Here is a 24,676-nt window from a genome sequence, read left to right on the forward strand (position 1 = left end):
GTTTGCTGAGTTCCCTGAGGGCTGGGATTCCTGGCTCTGGCAGAGGTCCCTTGCTGATTTCCCAAGTTGTGCCCGGTGCTCCCCAGGATGTAAATCAGGAAACTGCCCCTGCTGCCATGAGCCGTGGCTCCCAGAGCCCTAGGGCGGCCTCCGGGAGGCTGAAATTCCTTCACTCTTGCAGGTCACCCCTCTAACCCTGTGGAGCAGAGCCTTGCCACTATGTTCCATGTTACCTTGGGCTGGAAAATTGTCTCACTGGATCCCTCTGTGGGTTCTGTCTCTCAAAAATTCAGTTAGAGTCCTTATTTTATAAGTTTGGAAATATCAGAGAGAGAGCACCTAAGAGAAAATCCTCTCCTGTCGCCATCTTGGCTCCACCCCCACTTTCACTTTAAAAAAAACCCCCAAACCTCTCTTTTCTTGTCCTTAGTTTTTCTCCTCAAATTTAGACTACCTCTGGCACTTTTTTTTTTGAGACCATTTTTAATTGATGGAGGGAAGGTGGGAATGGTTGGGCCAGGGTTCTGGCACTTTTCTTACAGACCATGCCATGCTTTTAGGTTTTTTTTTCAAGGCAATGGGGTTAAGTAGCTTGCCCAAGGCCACACGGCTAGGTAATTATTAAGTGTCTGAGGTCGGATTTGAACCCAGGTACTCCTGACTCCAAGGCCGTTGCTGTATTCGCTGCGCCACCTCGCCACCCCTATGCCATGCTTTTATATTCATCCTCTATTACCTACACTTTCTTTTATCTTCTGTACTTCTCTTTAAAAATGGAGTTGGTTTTTAAGTTCCTTATGCATCTTCATCAGTCTCTTAGATAATATCCCTTTTGTGAAAGGAAACACCACATAGAAGTTGTCAGTCAACAAATAATTTTTAGTCCAACAGCATTTATTAAGTATTTACTGTACCAGATACTGTGCTGAGTACTGGAGAAATTTTTTCCTTTAATGTCTTCAGAATTTCCTTGTTGATACCCTTTCAAATAATTTGAGTTAACCCTGGAGTGTCATGGTATGAGAACTAACAATCACAGTACCTGTTCCCTCAGGTCTTCCCAGTTCTTTGGATCCTTTTTGCAAAGACTCCATTGTTGATGCTGGGAAGGGGATTCTGCTGGGCAGGAAGAGAGAGCCGAAGGCCAGCTCTCAGGTATTAACAGTGCCCCTCTTTCCTTGCACCTGTCTTTCAGCATTGTTGAAGTCAAAGACACTCTTCAGAAAGAGAAGTGCAAGTGTGGACTTGGATTGATTGTATCTGCCCCAGATGTGACAACCCTGTGTTACATCAGCTCCCTATCTTTCATGGACTACCATGAAGCTTCCATGGGAACCTGGTGGTCAAAGCAATCCCATGTCCTAGAAGAGACAGAGGGCTACTCTTTGCTATTGATACATTTTTGATTGTTCAGGAAATAGACTATTTGGAGAGTTCTTTACTTCTTGTTTTATATAATTGACTTTTACTACAGGAGTCCCTGACTTTTTTTCGTAAAGAATAACTGGTTTTCATTTTCCCCAAATAATAATAATAATAATAATAATAACTAGCATTTATATATCACTTTATGGTTTTCACTTTTCATTTGATTCTCACCACAATCTTGAAATTATCTTCATTTTATGATGAGGAAACTGAGGCAAACAGACTTGTCCAGGGTCACATAGTAAATATTTGAGTAGGAATTTGAACTCAAGCATTCCTGACCCCAAGTCTAGCACTTCATCTTATGCACCATCTAACTGCCTCATCTTATGATCCTTTGAAGTTAGAAAGGGGATTAATGCTGAATGGACTTGAGAGAATTTGGGGAGGATATCTTGTTACTTGCTTTTGACCTCTCCCCACTAGTCATTCTAAAATCAGGGATGAGGAGATGTGGTAGGCAAACAGATAAGGCTTTGAAATCATCTGGTCTACTGGTTGGGGATCCCTGAGTAAATGTACCTTTTCATATTTGGTCCTCACAGCCACCCTGTGAGGTAAGTGTTAATGTTATCCCCATTTTACAAGTAACTCATGATTCAAAGCCTATTTGCATAAGACTGCTTTTATTGATAGAGATCCATCACTTTATGCTTTCTGCACCTGAGTGATGGACAGAGTTGGCAAGAATTTGAGAGGAGAAATCTTGGACTTCTGGCATCCAGATTTGAAAGAGAAGATATGTTCCTTCAGGCACTCTTTTAATTCTCTGAAGAGAGGATGACTCTGGGAAAAAACTGACATATAGAGAAGCTGACACCAGAATCGTGTGTCTATCCCCAGCTTATTATACTAGAATCTTTGGGTTGTCTCCCCTTGGATGGGATCTGGGACTTTTTCTCTCTCTTGGTTGAGCAGAGATATTTTACTCCCAAATGAAGAACTCATTCATTTTGTTGTCTAGTACAATTCTTAATTTGTATATCTAATTTTTGTTTGCTCTCAGCTTGGATAAATTATTTTATTTGATGTTTTCTATATGTGTTCTTTGTGGAACTGGTATTTGATGAGAAGGGAATTAAACCTTGGTTATATAGATCAGGTGATTCTTTCCTCACTAAGACATGTAAATTAGGAGCTCCACTTGAGCCTAAAAATTTTCCTCCCTAGAAGAACAATATGTAATTAGGGAGACAGATAAATATGATATTTACTGAGAATAATATAAAGGTTAGCCTCTGACCCCAAACTTCTGTTTCCCCTCCTATCAGGAATCATTTTCTATTGGGCAAGGGTGGGTGAAAGAGATTCTAGAGATGTCACTTCTCTCCCTGCATGTTTCACCCCTGCAAGTCACATTTCCTCAGACCTGTGTGTACACATATCATCTATGTATGCAAAGCATCATCTACACACAGATAAAGAAGCAGAGCCTAAGAGAGGTTGAATAACTTACTCATGAGTTACTAAGTGACCGAGCTAAGAATCTGCTCAGTTATCAGTGACCATAGGTGTTACCCACTTCAGACCTTGCCTTCAGAACATCAGTGACTTTGGAGCATTTAGGTCACCTAGGTCACTCATTCTTTCCTCAATAAACATCCTCTTCCTCCTTATCTCTCATATCTCCATTTTTTTATCACCTTCATCTCCAGGCCATGAAAACACTCCAGGAACTGCTCACCTCTGTTTATAGCCTTCAGTCAGACACAAATTACTTCAAGAATGAACTAGAACAACTGATGAAAAAGGTTGACAAGGTAAAAAAAATCTCCCTGGTGTCTTCTGTCCCAAGTATAAGATATCTACTACCTTTTATAGTAAGATTTCAGATGTGAGAGGAGCTTCTCCTGTCTAGGAACCTCTCTGTCCTTAAATGCTAATAGAATATTTAGAGGGGAAGAAAAGAGGCCTGAAGTCTTGTCCTAGCCTTTGCCAGAAAGCAAGAGTCTTGTCAGGATGGATCACAGGACTGTAAGTGGTTTTTTTTTGTGACATTTTATTTTTTTCCAATTATATGCTATGGTAGTTTTTCAATATTCATCCATTTGCAAATTTATAAGTTATACATTTTTCTGCCATGAGTCAAATTGATTGAATAAAAATGACAATAATATTCCCCAAATTAATCTATTTGTGTAATGCATCATTAATAAACTGCCAATTCAATTCTATGATTATTTATTAAGGTGCCAACTATATGACAGGCACTGTCACATATACGTCAGCATTGTAGATAAATACAAAGTCAAATATTCTCTATACTCAAGGAGCTTACTGTCTATTATTTAATAAAGTAAAGTAAGTAAATATAAAATATTACAGACTAGTTCAATGAAGAAACTAAGGATTTGGACAAAAATTAAAATGAAATTTATATGGAAAAATTACAGAATAAGTGATTGTGACGTGATTATCTTTAAAGCTCTCTGGTAATGGGGAAATAGAGAGAAATAGATCAATGGAAGAAAATATTCAACCTTAGACTAATCATTCCTCAGCTGATAGACAAAGGATACAAACATGCATATTTCAGAGGAAGAAATAAAAGTTAGCAATATTTTGATGGCCATGAAAGCTAGAATATGAAAAAATGCTCTAATTCACTAATAATTAGAGAAATGCAAATTAAAACAGTTCTGAAGTTCTATCTCACACCTTCCAGATTGGCTAAGATATAGAAAAGAAAAATGACAAATGATGGAGGGGTTATGGGAAAAGAAATAAACAAATTCACTGTTGGAGTTGTGAACTAGTCCAACAATTCTGGAAAACAGTTTGGAACTATCCCTCCAAAAGCTATTAAAATGTGCATACCCTTTGTCCAGCAATACTAACCACTAGATTTATAACCCAAAGAAGGAAGGAAGAAGAGGCCTCATGTGCACAAAAATGTTTATAACAGTTCTTTTTATGGTGGTAAAGAATTGGAAACTAAGGGAATTCCCATCAATTGGGGAATGGATGAACAGTGAATATTTTTGAATACTATTATGTCATAGGAAATAGTGAAGGAAATGGTTTCAGAAAAGCCTAGGAAAACTTGTATGAATGGTGCAAAGTGAAGTAAATAGAATCAGGTGTACAATTTACATAGTTACAACATTACTGTAAAGATAATCAGTTATGAAAGATTTTGTTAACATCAACATAATTTTGTGTATCAATACAATGACCCACCACATGATGAAAAATGGCTTATATGGACATCTGTTTTGCATGACTTCATATTTGTTATGGGTTTTGTATTTCTTGCCTTCTCAATGGGTAGAACCAAATGGGGTAATGTCTGAGGATAGGCAATCTTGGATAAGGCAGGGCTGGTATTCCATTTCAAATTATTAACCACTAGAATATAATGATTAGAATGAAAACATTTCTATTCTAAGTCAGGAAGCAGGTGGAACTGGATGAAAACAAACTCAAAATTCCTATCAAAGAGATATAGAAAATGCCATCCACATCCAGATGAGAAGGAAAAAAACTATGGGTTCTGAATGCAGAGCAAAGCATGTTCAATTTTTAAAACTTCTTTTATATTTTTTCTTTTTTCTCATGTTTTCTCCCTTAAATTTAATTCTTTCACATCATAACTAATATGGAAATGTGTTAAATATGATTGTACATTATATTATTATTATTATTAGATTAGATTACTTGTTGTCATGTGAAGGGGGAGGGAAAAAAAGGTGGGAGAAATACATAACTCAGAGGTCTGCAAAAAAGATGAATATTGAAAACTGTCTTTGCATGTAATTGAAAAAAAATAAATAAAAGAATAAAAACAAAAAAGACTAGAAATGAATCACCCAGAACCTACTCTTTAACCTTGTTTAAACAGATCAGCCTCGATGAAGTAAATAAACAGTCCCAAGAAATGAAAGATCAACAAGAACAGGTGAAAAATCTTCAGCTTGACATGGTAAGATCCAATTTCTGGGACACCTATCTCCTTTCTGGAAACCCTCCAGAACCAATGGCCTTATTCTTTTCTACTTCTGGCAAGACAGAAAAGAAAACTACCTAAAGACCTGAGGAGGTAGGGTGTAGGGGGATAAGGGAGAGAAGGTCTGGATAGATTCAAGTTCAGGTATGACTGTGTCTGCTATGAACCCCTGAATATACTTCAGAGAAGACCCCACCATGACTGCTCCATGTTATAGCACCCCCTCCTCATAACTCTATACAGGAAGATGTCAAGAAAAAGCTTGGCTCCTTACCTGATGGAAATGATATCATGCAGTGGACCACTTTACACGATGTCTTGTATTCTCAAGTGAGTGATTGGGATTTGGGACAGGGGTATGTGTGAGGGAGGGGAGCACAGCAGGGTGTTAAGGGCTGGGAGGAAGAGTAAATGGCATCATGTTTGCACCATATATGACAGGTATCATATATGAAATTATATATAAATTAGGCAAGGACTGGAATAGAAAGAAGAAAGAGGTTTTTCCAGAACCATTGGGCCTTATTCTTTTTTACTTGAGGCAAGGAGGAAAAGAAAAATCTGAGGAAGTGGGGTATAGAGAATGTGAGATGAAGAGGATCACTGAATTTCTGAATAGATTCAGTTTCAGGAATGACAATGTCTTCTTCAACCTCCTGAAAATACTTCAGAGAAGATTCCCACTTATCACTATAACACATTATAACACCCTTCTTCCCCAATCATACAAAGGAAGATGAGTATGAGCTTAGTGCTCCCTCTCCTTTCACCCCAAACCAAGTTGATATCATTGCAGGGTGCCATGTATTCTCAAATGAATGACTGGAACTTGAGGTAGGGGTATGTGTTAGGGAGGGGAGAACAAAGGATATTAAAGACTGGGAAGAGGAATAACTGGCATCCTGGTATGAAATTGTATGTAGATCAAGCAAAGACTGGCATAGGAAAAAAAGACAAAGGTCCAGAACTGAACAAAGGGATATGAGAAATTACAACATTAAAGCTGAGAAGGATCCCTTGGGGACCAATAACAAAGAGGAATAGAAAGTGATACTGGAGTCAGGAAAAGCAGAGGACAAGGACAGTCACAGATGAAGAAATTGTCTGTCCTTGTCCCTTTTCTGTCATGAAGCCCCAACCTAGTTTCTACCTAGCTCAGCTTCCCTCATTACAGATTATGCTCCTCATTTCCTTTCTTCCTGGGGCCACTTTGGTCTACCCTGTGATATCACTATTCTAGGCTGACACCAAAGAGACTCCTGAGAAGCCTAAGACTGAAAGCTCTGAAGTTAACCTTGAAGTTACACCTGGAGTTACCCATGAAGTTACCTCTGAAATTACCCCTGAAGTTATCCCTAAAGTTATCCCTGAAGTTACCTCTAAAGTTACCCCTGAAGTTACTTCTAAAGGTCCCCTAAAATTACCTCTAAAGTTAACCCTGAAGAAACTCCTAAAACTCCCCCAAATCTTAAAACTTCTAAAACTCCTATTATTCCTGAAACTCTAGAGACCAGAATCCTACCTGTCAAGACTACCCCAAGGTCAGCTATTGTGTCCTCAGAAAAAGATACTAAACCATCCTCACTTACTGAGGCCCTGATTGCCATGGGTATCACCACTGGTCCAGGAACTCTTACTTCCATGGGTATTGCCATTGATCCAGGCATCCTCACTGCCATGGGCATCACCACTAATCCACACACCTTTGCTGTCATGGGCATCATTCCTATCCCAGGTTTTGGCTTCCAGACTGCTGTCTCAACCCTTGGCCCATTTGCCACTGGCCCATCAGCCACTGACCCATCATCTGCTACTGGCCCATCTACCACTGGCCCATTGACCACCAGCCCAAAGCCAGCCACTGGCCCATGGCCAGCCAGCAGTCCGTGGTCTGCCACTGGCCCATCATCTTTCACCAGCCTTTTGTCTGCTACCGGCCCATCATCAGCTACTGGCCCATCATTCAATGCAGGCCCAACAGTTATTCCCCCAGTCTTCACTTGGAATCCTTCAGCTTTCCTTGCTGCTCTGGACATCACCCCCAATAAAGCCACCCTTGATGCCCTAGGCATTAATATCAATGCAGACACTCTCACTACCTTGGGTTCCACAGTTGATCCAGCCACCCTTGTTGCAATAGCACTCCTCACTAGGGAAGACTGCCCCATTACCCTCCATCCCCAAGTTCCAGCTCCAACTTTGCCAGAATCAAATCCCCTTGTTGTGTCAGAGAGCTTTACTAGCCCATACACCACAGCTGGTGAGGGCACCTCAGCTACTACAAGCTTCTTTTACCCCTCTGTCAAAACTCTTTATCAGGTGCCTGAAGGAAATTCATCCTCAACTATGACCATTAAGCAGTTGTTGGCAGGTCATCCTTTGAGTGCAGAGGGAAAAAGACTAACAGCAAAGCAGTCTGTGGGAAGCTTGATCAATTTAACAACAGACTTTAATAGTCTAAAGAAACAATTTGCCAAGTTGGAAAATAAGGTACAGGAGCAGTCTAACCAAACCGGTGAGTGCCAGCACCAAGTTGGACTTCAAAAGATCTCCCTTCAAGATTTCCTTCCCTCCCTATCTTCCTCTATGTCCTGCTCTAAAGAGCTGTCCCTAATTTCTACTTTTAGCAAATCTTCAGTTTCTAAGTTCTATTGGGCTCACACCCCAACTGGAGACTGAGATCAACATTCTACAGGATAAGGTAAGTCGTCTCCAGAAATAAGAATACACTCTGATAATATGCTAGGGGGCTTGGGGGACAGGGAAAGCTTTACATATGGGAAATACTTTTTGAGAATTAATGTGAAATTCCTGTTGGAGAGAGAAGTTGGGGCAATCACTCAAAAGTAACTTGCTTTATATAGATAGTGTCTGGTGTGGTCCCATAGTATGATGAATATTGCTTTTGAATTAATTTCTTCAAAGCCAGTTTTGATTGAACATTTGAGTATTTGTGTGTAAAGGTAAGGAGTTAAGCACATTTTCTACAGACAGAAGCCTAATTAGAGGGAAGCAAGATTGTTTGCTTCATGTGTGGTCACCCTTTTCAGAAGATAAAAAGGAAGACAGTATAGGGCAGGGGGGCAAGATTTAGGTGGGGGGGGGGACAAAGAAGGGCAAACTTATCATTGGATTTGTCCAGTCTGTATTTGATATTAAATACCAATTTAGTTCAGGTTCTTCATAAGTAAAACTTCAGAAGACAAGAAAAAGGGACCTTAGCAAACATTTCAACACCTTCATTTTACATATGGAGGGAAAGCACAGAGATGATAAATGTCATACCCAAAGTCACAGGACCAATAAGTCATAGAACAGAAATTGAGATAAAGAAGGAGAAGGAGGAAAGAGAAGGAGGAGGAGGAGGAAAAGAAAAAAGATGCTGATGACATCAGACCTCTTAATCCTGTATCAGTGCTTCTTCCAATCTATATTACCCTGGACATAATGCCACTGAGTTGTACCCCATCTTCTCTCTTTTTTTCTCAGAATAAGATTTATGAAGAGCATTTGGAAAAAGTGCAAGGACATTGTAACCTGTTAGAAAAGATCACCAGCATTCTGCAGAATAAAGTGGAGGACATAAAGGTGAAATAGGGTCTTGGGAGAAGATGGGTGGGAAGAGAGAGAACAAGTCCCCATTTGGTTCTAAAAGACTTCCCAAGAATTTCTGATTTTGAGGAACTCCATTTCTCTAGATGACTTAAGAGGAGGATATTGAAATAAGAACATAGAACATTGTATTCTACCTTAAGTTCTGTCACATTTCATTTAGGGGAATATATCCCTTTCCTACTTCCTCACTTTCTCATTTTGAACAAAGGAAAAACTAACTTCAGATTAAACACAAGAAGAATATCTGATACTGCTTCATGAAATTGCTATATGAAACTGTTAAATACAATTAAACCATTTAAAACATGCAGCCTTCAAATTAAACAATTTCCTAGGTGGCTCAATGAATAGAGCACAAAATGTACAGTCAGAAGACTCATCTTGCTGTGTTCAGATCCTTAGACACCTTATTAACCCTGGGGAAGCCACTTAACCCTGTTTGTCTCAGATTCTTCTTCAGTAAAATGAACTGGAGAAGTGGCAATCCACTCTAGTATCTGACAAGAAAACCCCAGTGGAGTCACAGTGTGGGGACTCAATTGAAACAACTGAACAATACTAAATGAGACTAGCTTTGAGCAGATCGCAAAGGACCTCCTATTTAGTTGGGCTTGTCTAAAATGCTACTATACTTATTTGTTCTCCTGACCTGTCTAGGCAGAGCCTTGGACTTATCCCCAAAAGGTCCAAAAGCCAGGATATGAATAAGCACTATTTGGGGTGGGAGTAGTGGGCTGGAAAGGGGGACCAGACCATCTGGGGGACCACCTACCTTGTTTTAAAGCATAAAGAAACAACCTTCATAGAAGTAACCTACCCAGATAAGCTTGGTACAGTGGAAAGATCATTGGCTTTAGATTTAGTTGGGTTTAAATTTCTCTGGGCTTCATATTCCTCCTCTATAAAATGAAGATATTAGGCTAGATGATCTCTGAGCTGCCTTCCAGTACTAAAATTAGAGTCCTATGATTTTTCCCTAAGAAACCTTGATCTAATGGATTTACTTTAAGAAATAGAAAATCTACAATAATCTATGGAGATATGCAATTGGGCAGATTTTATGATGAATTCCTCTTTAACCCCACCACTAACATTTTCATGTGAAATCAGGTTGAGATAAATAATGGCAGTCTTGGGGGTAGGAAAAAAAAGACAATTTTTTATTTATATGTATGTACAGGTATAAGTATAGGTATAGGTATAGGTATAGGTATATATATATATATATATATATATATATATATATATATATATATATATAGTCAGAACACGAATAGTATGGACTGATCTTGGTTACCCAGAGTCATAATTAATCATTTCATTGACCAAAGTTCATAAGTCTTCTAAATTTTGTCAACAGAGTATTGCTATTATTATACTAATTAATTCTCCTAGTTCTATTCTGTTCACTCTACATCTGTTCATAAAAATGTTCACCTTTAAAAGTTTCTTATACACTATATTGCTTTGTTACATTTGTATATCATAATTTGTTCATTTGTTCTTGAATTTCCCAATTGTTTTCTAGTTTTTTTTAATATCCTAAACAGTTTATTGTGGAAATTATCACTGAAGCTCTGTTATCTGGGCCAAATCTTATTGGAATAGTTGCTGATACTGAACACCTAAAACCAGCCTTTCCCTCTCAGATTATAGCATCCTTGATAACTATTTCCACTGATGTCAACTCCTCCACTCTCAATGACTCTTTTCAGGGCTAGAATAAAAGGCTCAACATACTCCTTTCTCTTTACTACCATTTCCAGCTTTTACTATGTGTCACCATTGTTCTAATCCTTTGAATTTCATTCTTTGCAAAGATACCACCTTGCTCCAATTCTTGTCTCAATCATTTACAAATCTCCAGGACATTAGTTTTCCTTCCTTAATAGCTACTGAAGAATATATAAAGATCAAGGTATAAGTCTAGCTCTTGTAGAAATTACATTCTAATAGGGAGTTGACATGCTCTGATGTAATTATGACACCAAATAATATATCAGAAAAGTATAAGAGTTCCAAGCCAAGTGATCCGAGGATTATTATCAACTTGGAGAATCAAGGAAGACCATTTAAAAAGGACTAGCAGGATTTTAACAGAGTTTGGGAAAAGTATTCACAACTTTTGCTACTCCTCAGAGGCCAGAGAACGGGAAAGAATAGAATATAATTTCCCAAACTGTATTGTCTGACATTACCAAAATGCACACAATCATCAGTTCTAGGACAGAGAGGAGTATGTGTGGTTGTTCACAAGGGAGCAGGGGTCCTGATTGCAGCTCCAAGGCAGAGAGGAGGAGGAGCTTTGTGCTTGCAGCTGTGTGAGAGCAGGGGATCTGATCATATCTCCAGGGCCAAGAAGAACACTAGTACTTGGAACTGCAGAGGAGCAGAGTTCCTTACTGGAAAGGGCAGAGACCAGACTGGAGACCAGGAAAACAGATCACATCCCTCCCCAGATTACATCATCTTAGAGGCGCAGAAAATTTGTAGTTCAGTACAAAAAAGTCTGAAGGTTGAAAAAGAACCTCCTGACCCTTAAGTGAGCAAAGACCAATGATGTGAAGTTCAAAGACAGGCTAGAAAAATTGTCAAAAAAATAACAAAAAAGGGGTGGCTAGGTGGCACAATGAATAAAGCACAGGCCCTGGAGTCAGGAGTACCTGGGTTCAAATCTGGTCTCAGACACTTAATAATTACCTAGCTGTGTGGCCTTGGGCAAGCTACTTAACCCCATTTGCCTTGCAAAAACCTAAAAAAAAATAACAAAAAGAGCTTGACCATAAAAAGCTACTATGGTAGCATGGAAGACCAAGTCACAAGAAGACAATATAAAAACAGCTTCAACCAAAGCATTAAAGAAAACTACAAATTAGACACAATTCTCATTAGAGAATTTCTAGAAGAATTAAAGAGTTAAAAGTGATAGAGAAAAAATGAAAAAAATAAGAGTGATGCAAGAAAATTATAAAAAGAAAACAGTTTGGCAAAAGAGGCACAGTGCAGCTAGGTGGTGTAGTTCTAGAGTACCAGGCCTAGAGTTAGGAAAACTCAATTTCCTAAGTTCAAATCTGGCTTGAGACACATACAAACTGTGATGTTGGGTAAATCACTTAACTCTGGCTCAGTTTCTTCATTTGTAAAATGAACTAGAGAAGGAAATGGTAAAGCAGTCAAGTATTTCTACCAGGAAAAGCTGAAATGGGTCACAGATCTTTGGACATGACTGAAAAAACGATTTAACAAAACAAAAGAAGCATTAAAACATACTGAAGAAAATAAAACCTCAGGGGCTGCTAGGTGGCACAGTGGATAGAGCACTGGCCCTGGAGTCAGGAGTACCTGAGTTCAAATCCGACCTTAGACACTTAATAATTACCTAGCTTGTGGCCTTAAGCAAGCCACTTAACCCCATTTGCCTTGCAACCCCCCCCCCAAAGAAAAAATCTTAAAAACAGAATTAATCTAAAGGCAAAAGATATACAAAAATTCATTAAGTAAAACTCCTTAAAAAGCAAAAATGGCCAAATGGAAAAAGAGGTTCAAATTCACTAAAGAAAATAATTATTTAAAAAATAGAAAAAAATTACCAAAAATTTAGAATCAGGTGAAAGCTAATGACTCACTTCAAGAAACAATAAAACAAAATAAAAAGAATGGAAAAGTAAAAGAAAATGTGTAATCTTTTATTGGAAAACAATTGACCTGGAAAATAGTCTGATAATTTAAGAATTATTGGACTATCTGAAAAAAGAAAGCCTAAACATTATCTTTCCAGAAATTACCAAGAATAACTTCCTGATATCTTAGCTCAATAGAGTAAAATACAAATGGGAAGAATCCATCAATCACCTTCTGAAAGAGATTTCAAAATGAAAACTCTCAGGTATATTATTGCCAAATTCCAGAACTTCCAGGTCTTGGAAAAAATATTGCAAGCAGCCTGAAACAATTCACATATTGTGGAACCACAGTCAAAATTACACTCCATGTTAAACTTGACACTTGCTTGGAATTTGATATTTCAGAAGGCAAAAGGAGCTAGGATTGCAACCAAGAATATCCTACCCAATAAAACTAAGTATAGTCCTTTGGGGGAAATGGATATTTAGTGAAACAGAAGACTTTCAATCATTCCTGATGATGAGAGAAAAGTGGGTATAGGGGGTGATGAGATCAATTGGAGGCAAACTTTGTAAATCTTTTGTTTGCATAGTAAAGGGAATCTTCCTACCCTTATCTAATTTAGGCCACATCTGAGGGCCTGACCTTCAATTTAGATTACATTCCTTTTAAGGGACCCCTCCCCAAAAGGCAAAATCTCCAGTGAGGGACTTGGATCACTCCCAGGTCACCAACCCCTCCCAGGGACTCCAGGAGAAAACTTAAGGGGAAGGAGAAAAGGAACTCACTCTCTTTGACCTTCCATGCTGAATGCTGGCCAGCTAGCAATCCATGTAGTCTTCTCTCAAAACTCTAACTTTTCTATCCCTTTCTTAATATGCTGTAACTTTAATAAATTCCTATTTTCTTTCCAAAACCTGTATTCCTGAGTCTGAGTCACGATTCCTTGCAGGGCAGAACTGAACCCAAGAAACAAATCAGTGGCTACAATGATAAAAAGAACAAAGCTGAATAGAAAATTTGATATATAATCATAGACTCAAGAAAAACATAAAAAGGTAAACATGAAAGAGAAAATTTAAGAGATAGAATCAAGTTAAACTGTTTACATTCCCATATGGGAAGATGAACCATATAATTCCCAAGAATTTTTTCATTATTAGGACAGTTAAAGCAGTCTACATGGAGGACATGAGTGTGGGTCAATTATGTTGGGATGGGCTAAAAAAAGAAAGTGAAGAGATGAAAAAGAAGTATGCACTGGGAGAATGGGGAAGGGAGTAACAGTAATATAATGATGGCTAACTGTGAAAAACTTAGCAGTTCTGATCAGTACAATCAGTAAGAAAATTGCAAAGGACTCATGATGAAATATGCTATCTGCCTCCAGAAAAAGAACTGATAAACTCTGAGTGCAAATTGAAGTATAGTTTTTTAATTTTATTTATAATGAAGAAAATTATCTCAAACAAAAGGAAGAGCTTTTATAATAGATGGAGAAATGGAGGGGGGGCAATGCTTGAATCTGATTTATCCAAATTGGTTCAAAAAGGGAAGAATATATACATATATGTTACAAATATATATATATATATATGTGTGTGTGTGTGTGTGTGTGGGTGTGTATATTTGTGGGGGGTTATATGTATATATGTATAGCATACACACTCAGTTGCATATAGAAATCTATTTTACTCAAGAGGGAAATATGAGGGAAAAGAGAATGAGAGGGGAGAATAATCAAAAAGAGGATAGATTAAGGGAAGTTGTGGTTGCAAAACAGACTTGAAGAGGGATGATTAGATAAAAAGGATATACAGAAGTTAATGGGATAGGGGCACCTAGGTGATGTAGTGTATAAAAGCACCAGCCCTGGAGTCAGGAGTACCTGGGTTCAAATCTGGTCTCAGACACTTAATAATTACCTAGCTGTGTGGCCTTGGGCAAGCCACTTAACCCTGTTTGCCTTGCAAAAAAAAAAAACCTAAAAAAAAAGTTAATGGGATAGAGGGAAATACACAATAATCATAACCATAAATGTGAATAGGATGAGTGCAACCATAAATTGATTGCAGATCACAGAATGTATTAGGAACTGGAATCCAGCAATGTTTGTTTTCAAGAGATGCATGAAACAGATACAGAAAGAATTAAAGAATTGGAGCAGAATCTATTGTACATCAGCTGGAGTAAAAAAGTCAGGGGTAGCAGTCATGATCTCAGACAAAGCAAAAGTAAAAATGGACCTAATTAAAAGATAATCAGAGAACAACATTTGGATTAAAAGATACCTTAGACAATGAAATAATATAGAAGTTTGTGAATTTCTCTAATAAAGATCTCTTCTCAAATATATGAGGAACTGAGTCATATTGAGAAAAATAAGAGCCATTTCCCAAATTAATAAATTGTCTAGGGATACAAACAGGCAGTTTTTAGGGGAAGAAACCAAAACTATCTATAGTCATACGAAAAAATTCTTTAAGTTACTATTGATTGGAGAAATGCAAATAACAATTCTGAGTACCAGCTCATACACATTGAAATGAGAATTACTGGAGGGCAAGAGGAAAAATAGGTACACTAATAAACTATTAATGGAGAACCATTCTGGAGAACAGCATTTAACTATTATTCCCAAAGGGCTATAAAACTGCAAGTACCCTTTGATCCAGCAATAGCATTACTAGATCTGTACCCCCAAAGAGATCTAAAAAAGGGGAAAGGACCTATATACAAATATACCTATATTTGTAGCACCTCTTTTTGTAGTGGCAAAGAATTAGAAATTGAGGAGATGCCTGTTAATTGGAGAATGGTTGTGAAACAGGACTATTGTATTTATAGGAAGTGACAGGGATAAAGAACATTTTATTGTTTTTTGTTTTGTTTTATTTTTGTTTTTATAAGGCAATGGGTTAACTGACTTGCCCGGGGTCACACAGCTAGAGTGTCTGAGAACAGATTTGAATTCAGGTTCTCCTGACTCCAGGGCCGGTGCTGTATCCACTGTGCCACCTGGCTGCCTGTGATAGAGAACATTTTTAAAAAATATGGGAAGACCAATATAAAATATAAAGTGAGCAAAACCAGAAGATCATTATTCACAGTTATAGCAATATTGTAATGATGATTAACTGTGAAAGACTTACTCTGATCAATACAATCATGTAAAAAAATTCCAAAGGACTAATGATGAAAAATGCTATGCACTTCCAGAAAAAAATTGATGAACTGAGTGCAAATTGAAGTATTGTCTTCTCACTTTATTTTTTTTCTTACTTTTAATGATAGTACTAATATGGAAATATATTTTGCATGATTTCAAATGTATAATTAATATATTGTTTGATTGGGAGAGTCTGGGAGAACAGGATAGAATTTGGAATTCAAAATTTAAAAAGGAAAAGAATGTTAAAAATAAATAATAAATATTTTTGTAAATTAAAGAAAAAAAGAAAAGTAAGAGGCAGGACTAGGGTGCCTGGAAGTAGGATAAATAGCCAAAATGAAGAAGTTTGTAGAGTAAAAGGATTAGAAGGTTCTATTTAGAATGTTGGTTAACAAGCATTTATTAAGCCTTGTCCCAGTGGTTGTGAATAGTCAGTCAGTCAAAAAATATTAAATGTCTATCATCCATCAGGCACTGTGTTTAAGGATGGGGATACAAAATGAGGCAAAAGATAAACAAATATGTACAAACAAGTAATATACAGGAACAATTTTGTACAGTCAAGTTTTTTCTCCTAAGAATAAACATTTTAAGACATAATTCTAGTAGTGGAATCACTGAGTCAAAGGGTATGTGAGCAGCTCTTATTGTATGTTTTATGCTGTTTTCCATGGGGGAAAAAGACACCAATTCAAAGCTCAAATATATTATTATATTAGTGTGCCCAATATTCTACAATTCAGTCAGTATTTTATTTTATCATGTCAAATTATCTTTGGCAAAAGTTGATATCTCCTAGTTTTATTTGTGTTCAGTTTATTACAGTCTGAAAGTTTTTCAGGAAGCTGTTGACAATTTTTGTTTCTTTTGAGTATTACCTGTTAATATTCTTTAACCTGTTTATTATTGGAATGGATCTTTTATATATAAATTCTTTTCATTGAGAGAAGCATTATGATAAAGTGGAGAGGGTGCTGAACTTCGAAAGAGTGAAATCTGAGAGTGCTAGCAAACATTTAACAACTGGTTCTCCAAGTGGGGGATGAAAGGTTGTATGCAACATTTTCTCCATTACTTTTTTAAGTCTAGACGATCAACAAAATAATTCATGCTTTGAAAAACCTTAATGTATTGGATCAATTTCAGTTATTTATTTATGAAATACTTTTAGGCTTTGTATTTCAGATTTTTGTCAGAAATGTTTCTAGCACTTCTTCCCAATCTATTTTTCCTTTTTATTAGAGATATAATTGTCATGTAAAAAAGTCTTTAATAAATTTTTAGTATTTAATATGTTATTTTCCCCAATTATATGTAAAACCATTTTTGATATTTAATAATATTTAAAATTTTAAGTTCCAAGTTCTCCCCCTTCTTTCCCTTTCCTCCATTGAGAAAACAAGCAATTTGAAATGGGTTAAATATGTACAGTCATGCAAAACATATTTCCATATTAGTCATTAGGTGAAAAAAAAAATCCCCAGAAAAATGAAGTAAAGGGGGAGGCTAGGTGGCGCAGTCGATAGAGCACCAGCCCTGGAGTGAGGAGTACCTGAGTTCAAATCTGACCTCAGACACTTCATAATTACCTAGCTGTATAGCCTTAGGCAAGCCACTCAACCCCATTGCCTTGTAAAAATTTTAAAAAAAAGAAGTAAAAAGAAAGTGTGCTTCAATCTGTATTCATATTCTATCAGGGCTTTCTCTGGAGATGAATAGTATTTTTTACTATAAGTTCTTTGGTATTATCATGGATCATTGTATTTCTGAGAGTAGCCAAGACATTCATAATTGATCATTGCTACTAAACTGGTATTGTGTATAGTATTTTCCTGACTCATTTCACTTTGCATCAGTTCATGTCTTTCCAATTTTTTCTGAAAGTATCCTGCTCATCATTTATTATAGTACAGTAGTATCCCTTCACAATTAAATACCAAAATTTGTTCAATAATTCCCCAGTTGATGGTCAGCCTCTCAATTACTAATCTTTGCCTCTACAAAAAGAGATGCTATAAAATATTTTTATACAAAAAGATTTTTCCTTTTTATTGTTTTAATGTCTTTGTGATATAGACCTAATAATGATATTCCTGGGTCAACCATTCCATGGTTTTATAGTCCTTAGGGTATAGTTCCAAATTGTTCTAGAGAATAGTTGGATCAGTTCATAATTCTACCAAAAGTGCATTGATATCCTAGTTTTCCTACATCCTTTCCAACATAAATCATTTTTCTTTTCTGTCATATTTGTCAATCTGATAGGTATGCAGTGATTCCTCAGAATTGTTTTAATTTGCATTTCTCTAATCAATAGTTATTTAGAGCATTTTTTCATAGGACTTTATAGAGTTTTGATAATCTCATCTGAAAACTGACTTCATATTCTTTAACCATTTATCAATTAAGGAATGGCTCTTATTTTTTAATAAATTTCACCCAGTTCTCTATATATTTGAGAAATGAGTCCTTTATCAGAGAAACTTGCTGTAAAAATTTTTAATAGTAGTTATGTTTACTAAGTATTTTCCTCCATCTTATTTTTCTGTTTATCTGTCTATCCTTAAAAATGTTTTGCTTCTGACTACTACCCCCTCCAATCTATCCTCCCTTTCCCCTCCTACTTTCCTGTGGGTTAAGACAGGTTTCTATGCCTAACTAAGGGTGCATGTTATTCTCTCTTTGAGCCAATTCTGATGAAAGGTAGGTTTATGTGCTGCCCTACAACTACCCCATCTTCTCCTCTACTGTAAAGGTTCTTTTGGCCTCTTTAATCAGATAATTCACCCCCATTCTACCTCTCACTTTCTGCTTCTTTCAGCTCCTTTCTCTTTCTCACCCCTTAATTTTATTTTTTTTAGATAATCATCCCATAATTTACAACTCATACCTGTGCCTTCTTTCTATTTTTGTAAGGTTTTGATAACTACCCTATTAATGAGAAAGTTTTTAGGAGTTATAAGTATAATTTTCCTACATACTTCCTACATACATAGAGACTTATTAAGTCCCTTAAAATTTTTTGCTTGTTTACCTTTTTATACTTTTCTTGAGTCTTGTATTTGAAAGTCAAATTTTCTATTCAGCTTTGGCTCTTTCATTAGGAATACTTGAAAGTCTTTTACTTCATTGAATATTCATTTTCCCCCCCTAAAAGATTATACTCAGTGTTGCTGGGTAGATGATTCTTGGTTTCAATCCTATTTCCTTTGCTCTCTGGAATATCATATTCCAAGGCCTCCAGTACTTTAATGTAGAAACTGCTAAATCTTGTTTTATACAATCATACATGTACACCCTTTATTAGATTGGTCACTGCCATGAGGAAGGCAGATGGTAGAAAATGTGGAACTTAAAAACTTGCAAAAAGATAAATGTTGAAAACTAACTTTGCATTTAATTGGAAAAAAATTAAATCTTGTGTTATTCTAACTATGGTTTCATTATATTTTTTTTTTCTGGCTGCTTGCAGTATTTTTTCTTGATCCAGGAGCTCTGGAATCTGGTTATAATATTCTGGGGAGTTTTAATTTTGGGATCTCTTTCAGGAAGTGGTCAATGGATTCTTTCAATTTCTATTTTACCCTTTGGTTCTTTAATATCAGGGTAGTTTTCCTTGATGATTTCTTTTTTATTATTATATAAATGTTTTATTTGTTTTCTAATTATATACAATAGTAATTTCTACCTATCATTTTTTTCTCTTTTTTGGGGGGCAGGGGGAGTTTGCAAGGCAAATGGGCTTAAGTGGCTTGCCCAAGGCCACACAGCTAGGTAATTATTATTAAGTATCTGAGGTCAGATTTTGAGCCCAGGTACTCCTGACTCCAAGGCCAGTGCTCTATCCACTGCGCCACCTAGCTGCCCCTCTACCTATCATTTTTTGTAAGACTGAATTTTCCAATTTTCCCCCACCCCCCCTTCCCTCCCCCCTCCCCCACAGTAGGCAATCTGATAATCATTACATTTTTTCCCATGCTATGCATTGATCAAAATTGAATGTGTTGAGTACTCGATAATTTCTCAAAGGCTTATGTCTAGATCCATTTTTTAAAAATCATCAAGTGTCTGAGGTCAGATTTGAACTCAGGCACCCCTGACTCCAGGGCTGGTGTTCTATCCACTGCACCACCTAGCTGCCCCAGTACAATGATTCTTAAATAATTTCTCCTGCATCTGTTTTGTAGATGCAGCTGTTTTACAATAAGATATTTCACATATTCTAATTTTTTTTATTCTTTAGATTTTTCTTTATTATTTCTTAATGTCCCCTGTAATTATTAGTTTCCTCTTGTCCAATTCTAATCTTTACTGAATTATTATTACTATTATTATTATTATCATTATTATTATTATTTTAGTTTTTGCAAGGCAATGGGGTTAAGTGGCTTACCCAAGGCCACACATGAATTATTTTCTTGATACAAATCAGTCATATATCTGAATATCAATAGTTAATTTTTTCCAGGACTTCATTATCTCTGTATAAACTGAGCATTCTGAACCTGTTGGTATCTTTTCATGCTGTACTTTCTGAGGCCTCAGCTAAAACTCTTTTATTTAATTTAATTCTTAAGTTTTAATATACATTTGTGAAAGCCTAAAGTAATGTCCATTTACTTAATATGTATTGAGAGACTATGATGTACCAAGTATAATATATGTGGGGCTTTGGGAATTACAAAAGTTATAATAAGCATAATTCCTGACTTAAGAGAACATACAGTAACAGTAAATTAATGTAGGAAGAAATTCAGTAACTTAGGATTCTTAAATTTTAAACATATCTTTATCTTATGGTTTCTTTAGTTTAAATGAGTATTGTAACTGTTGTGATTATGAAAAAAAGTCAGAATTAGAATTTTTTTTCTAATGGTAAGGGTATTCCAAAGACTTCTTTGACCAAAGATGTTCTTGTTCCTGTTATTGTTTCTCCAAGATAAAAATTTCTGGGAACTTTGTCAAGTTCATTCTGTTAAATACCGGGCATCTTCTGAGTTATTATCATTCTTGATCATGTTTAGATGTAGGACTATTATGTTTCCCAATATAATGAGAACCAAGTTAAGACACTGAAATCTAGGACGTCTCAATTTATATATAGGTAGAAAATTTTAAAATGATTTCATATGTAGCTAACAAAACTCTGCAAGGCTTTGCTTTTCTACACTTAATAGCTAGCTAGAATTCTTTTGTTTTGCCAGAAATACTCCTGAGTATCATTTATTGTCTTTTCAAGATTATTTATGCTTTCTCTTTGTTCCTCTACTCTAAGTGATATCTGAATTAAAAGGTTTTTTTAAATCTTTTAACTGTTTCTTCAAATTAGTATGTTCTTTATGCCTTTGTTCAATTTCAGAGAGTTGCACTTTAGTGATATTTATATCTGTGAGCAAACTTTGATTAAAAACTTTGCATTTTGGGGCAGCTTGGTGGTGCAGTGAATAGAGCACTGGCATTGGAGTCAGGAAGATAGGAATTCATATCTGACCTCAGACAATTGACACTAACTAGCTGTATGACCTTGGGCAAATCATTTAACCATGATTGCCTCACATCCAGAGCCAACTCCAGTTGTCCTGTTTCATAGCTGGCCCCTGGACCCAGTTGACTCTGGAGGAGAAAGAAAGTGAGGCTGGTGACTTAGCTCAGCACCCCTTCACTCACATCCAGTTCACTTACTTCTCATGGCATCATCTCCTTGATGTCATAGTCCTCTTAGAGAATGAAAGACAAAACAACATTTTAAGGATTTCTTTTTTGTCCTTTCTTTTTTCTTAGGAATTCTTTTCTTTGGTGAATTTTTGTGCCTCTTTTGCCATTTGACCAATTAATTCTGCTTTTAAAGGGGTTCTCAGCAGTTTTTTTTTGCCTTTTTTGCCTTTTTTTTTAACCATTTGGACAATTTTGTTTTTAAGGTAGTATTTTCTTCAGTATAGTTTAAGCTTCCTTTACCAAACTGTTGACTCTTTTTTCATGATTTTCCTGCATCACTCTCATCTGTTCTCCTCATTACTTCTCTTATTTTATTTTTAAAATGTTTTGAGTTCTTCCATGACTTATTTTTGGGTCTGAGACCAATTCACATTTTTCTTTAAGGCTTTTGGATACAGCATTTTTGACTTTGTTGTCATCTGAATTTGTGTTTTGATCTTTCCTATCACCATAGTAACTTTCTAAGGTCAGGATCTTTTTTTTAAATTATTGTTTGCTCATTTTTTTCTAGTCTATTTCTTGATTTTTAACTTTATTTTAGGCTTATGCTCTGCTCCTGAGATGATTTCTATATAGCTGTTTTCAGAGGTACTTCTGGGTATCTGTAAGTTTTAATACTTCCAAGGTGGTATATTCTAGGGAGAGAAGAAGAATGTGCCTCACCTCAGATTGTATACTTTCTGTCACATATGTCTTTGCTACCTCTATTAGGCTCATACAGTGCAAATCCTAACACTGGTCCTCCCCAGTCATGGACACCACCACCTATCACTGAAGGAGAGGTGTGTCTTAAACTCTCTATGGTCATTGAGAAACCATAAGCACTGTTTTCTGCTCTGGATGGGTCCAAGGTCCCTGTTACCCTAAGGCTGCAAGCTCTGATGTGCTAGTGATCCCCTCTACCTCAGGGCTATTGATCCAGGATTGCAACCGAGGATTGCCATGTCTGTGGCAATGCCACAGAGTCATATACCCAGTACCAATAAAGGAGCCCCTGTAATCTCCTCCTGAACATTTATTTGTCTGACTTCCTTGCCATCTGTGGACTGAGAGCTCTGGAAGCTGCTGCTGGGTCTGGATTCAGTTGCCCCCAAGGCCTGCTCCTGGTTCTAAGACCCACCCTCTAGTGATACATTCTGTCCTGGACTACATTCCACCAGTGTGACAGACCTTTCCTGCTGACCTAAGTTGACTTGGGTTAGAAAATTGCTTTACCTCATCCTTTTTTAGATTTTGCTACTCTGAACTTTGTTTTGAGGTTTATTTGAAGTTGTTTGGAAGGGAATTTGGGTAAACTCAGTCAAGTCCCTTGCTTTTTTTTTTCTGCTGTCTTGGCTTTACCTCCTATATTGTTAATTTCATTTATTATGAAACTTTAATTTCTTTCTCTTGAATACATAATAATTTCCTTCCTTTCTACCATTTTTATTAGTAATAGATTATTTTTAATATTTATTTTTCATTTTTTACAAATGATTTTTTTTTATACATCAATAAAATATTCTTGTTTAAGAGTGAATATAAGGGGCGGCTAGGTGGCTTAGTGGATAAAGCACCGGCCCTGGAGTCAGGAGTACCTGAGTTCAAATCCAGTCTCAGACACTTAATAATTACCTAACTGTTTGGCCTTGGGCAAGCCACTTAACCCCGTTTGCCTCGCAAAAAAAAAACCTAAAAAAAAAACCAGAGTGAATATAAACCACCTCCCCCCAAAAAATATAGACCCTCATGAGCAATAAAGTAAAGGAAAGAGAAAAAATAAAAATAAAAAAAATTTTAAAATGTGCTTCAGCCTGGGTTCCAACATCATCAGCTCTGTCATGGGTGGATCACATTCTTTATGATAAGTCTTTCACAAAAGTTACTCTCATATTTTTCCACCATTACCATTGCTGATCGGAGCTCCCTACATTCATACCTCCCCACTACCATATACTATATTTTCTCTCTCCTTTCACTCTGTCCCTCTTCTTAAATGTGCTGTAGGGTAGCTGAGTGGTGCAGCAGACTGATCCCCAGCCCTGGGGCCAAGAGACCTGAGCCCACATACCACCCCTTAGGCCTAGCAACCACCTGGCCCTGTGGTACCAAACAGGCCATCCAATCCCAGCCCCTTGTAAGAAGTAAAAAAGAAAATGTGTTATATCTGACCACTCTCCCCTGCAGTCCACCCTCTCCTCCATCACTCATATCCCCCCTTCCCCTGTCCCCCTTCTCTCTTTTTTACTCTAGATGTCTATACCCCATTGAGTATATATGCTGTTTCCTCTCCAAGCCACCTCTGATGAAAGCAAAAGTTCCCTCATTCCCTCCTGCCTTCCCCCATTCCATATCATTGCAATAGCTCATTGCAATAATTTAAAAAATCTTATTATATGAAATATCTTAGCCTATTCCACTTCTCCTTTCATTTACTCCCATTGCCTTTCCCTTTTAGCTATTGACTCCATTTTTACAATATATTATATCTTCAGATTCAGCTCTCTCCTGTGCTTCATCTATAAAAACTCCTCCTACCTGATCTCTTAAATGAGAAGTTTCATATAAGTATTATTAGTATCATTTTTCTATGCAGGAATACATGCAGTTCATCATTAAGTTTCTCATATTTTACCCCTCTCCTCTACTCTATGCTTCACCTGGGTCCTGTATTCGAAGATCAAACTTTCTGTTCAGCTCTGGTTGTTTTCAAAAGGAACAATTGAAATTTCCCTGGTTCATTGAAAGTCCATCTTTTCCCCTGTAAGAGGATGTTCAGTTTTGCTGGGTAGTTGATTCTTGGATGCATTCTGAGCTCTTTTGCCTTCCAGAGGAATATTATATTCCAAGCCCTAAGAGCCCTTAATGTAGTTGCTGCTAAGTGATCCTGTGTGATCTTGACTGCTCCATGATATTTGAATTGTGTCCTTCTGGCTGCTTGTAATATTTTCTCTTTGACTTGGGGGTTCTGGAACTTGGCTATAATATTCCTGGGGGTTGTTTTTTTTGCATCTCTTTCCAGGGGAGATCAGTAGATTCTCTCCATTTCTATTTTGCCCTCTGCTTCTAGGATATGAGGGCAATTTTCCTGTAGTAATTCTTTGAAAATGATGTCAAGGTTCTTTTCCTGATCATAACTTTCAACTATTCCAATAATTTTTAAATGATCTTTTCTGAATCTGTTTCCAGATCTGTTG

General features: G+C 36.8%; 1 protein-coding gene across 2 annotated transcripts in view; it reads left to right on the forward strand.

The window, feature by feature from the left end:
* The window catches only part of C8H16orf96 (chromosome 8 C16orf96 homolog), a 71,513-nt gene that overhangs the window by 13,586 nt on the left and 33,251 nt on the right, over positions 1-24,676 (forward strand). Inside the window, exons 2-7 of one of the 2 annotated variants that reach the window (XM_074196278.1) lie at positions 3,084-3,188; positions 5,270-5,350; positions 5,618-5,704; positions 7,694-7,889; positions 8,002-8,075; positions 8,864-8,962. In XM_074196278.1, coding sequence (XP_074052379.1) covers positions 3,084-3,188; positions 5,270-5,350; positions 5,618-5,704; positions 7,694-7,889; positions 8,002-8,075; positions 8,864-8,962 — 642 coding nt within the window. The remainder of the gene's footprint in view (positions 1-3,083; positions 3,189-5,269; positions 5,351-5,617; positions 5,705-7,693; positions 7,890-8,001; positions 8,076-8,863; positions 8,963-24,676) is intronic. The other variant, XM_074196279.1, reaches the window with a different exon arrangement.

This window comes from Macrotis lagotis, chromosome 8 (genome assembly GCF_037893015.1).
Source record: "Macrotis lagotis isolate mMagLag1 chromosome 8, bilby.v1.9.chrom.fasta, whole genome shotgun sequence".
Taxonomy (NCBI): Eukaryota; Metazoa; Chordata; class Mammalia; order Peramelemorphia; family Peramelidae; genus Macrotis; species Macrotis lagotis.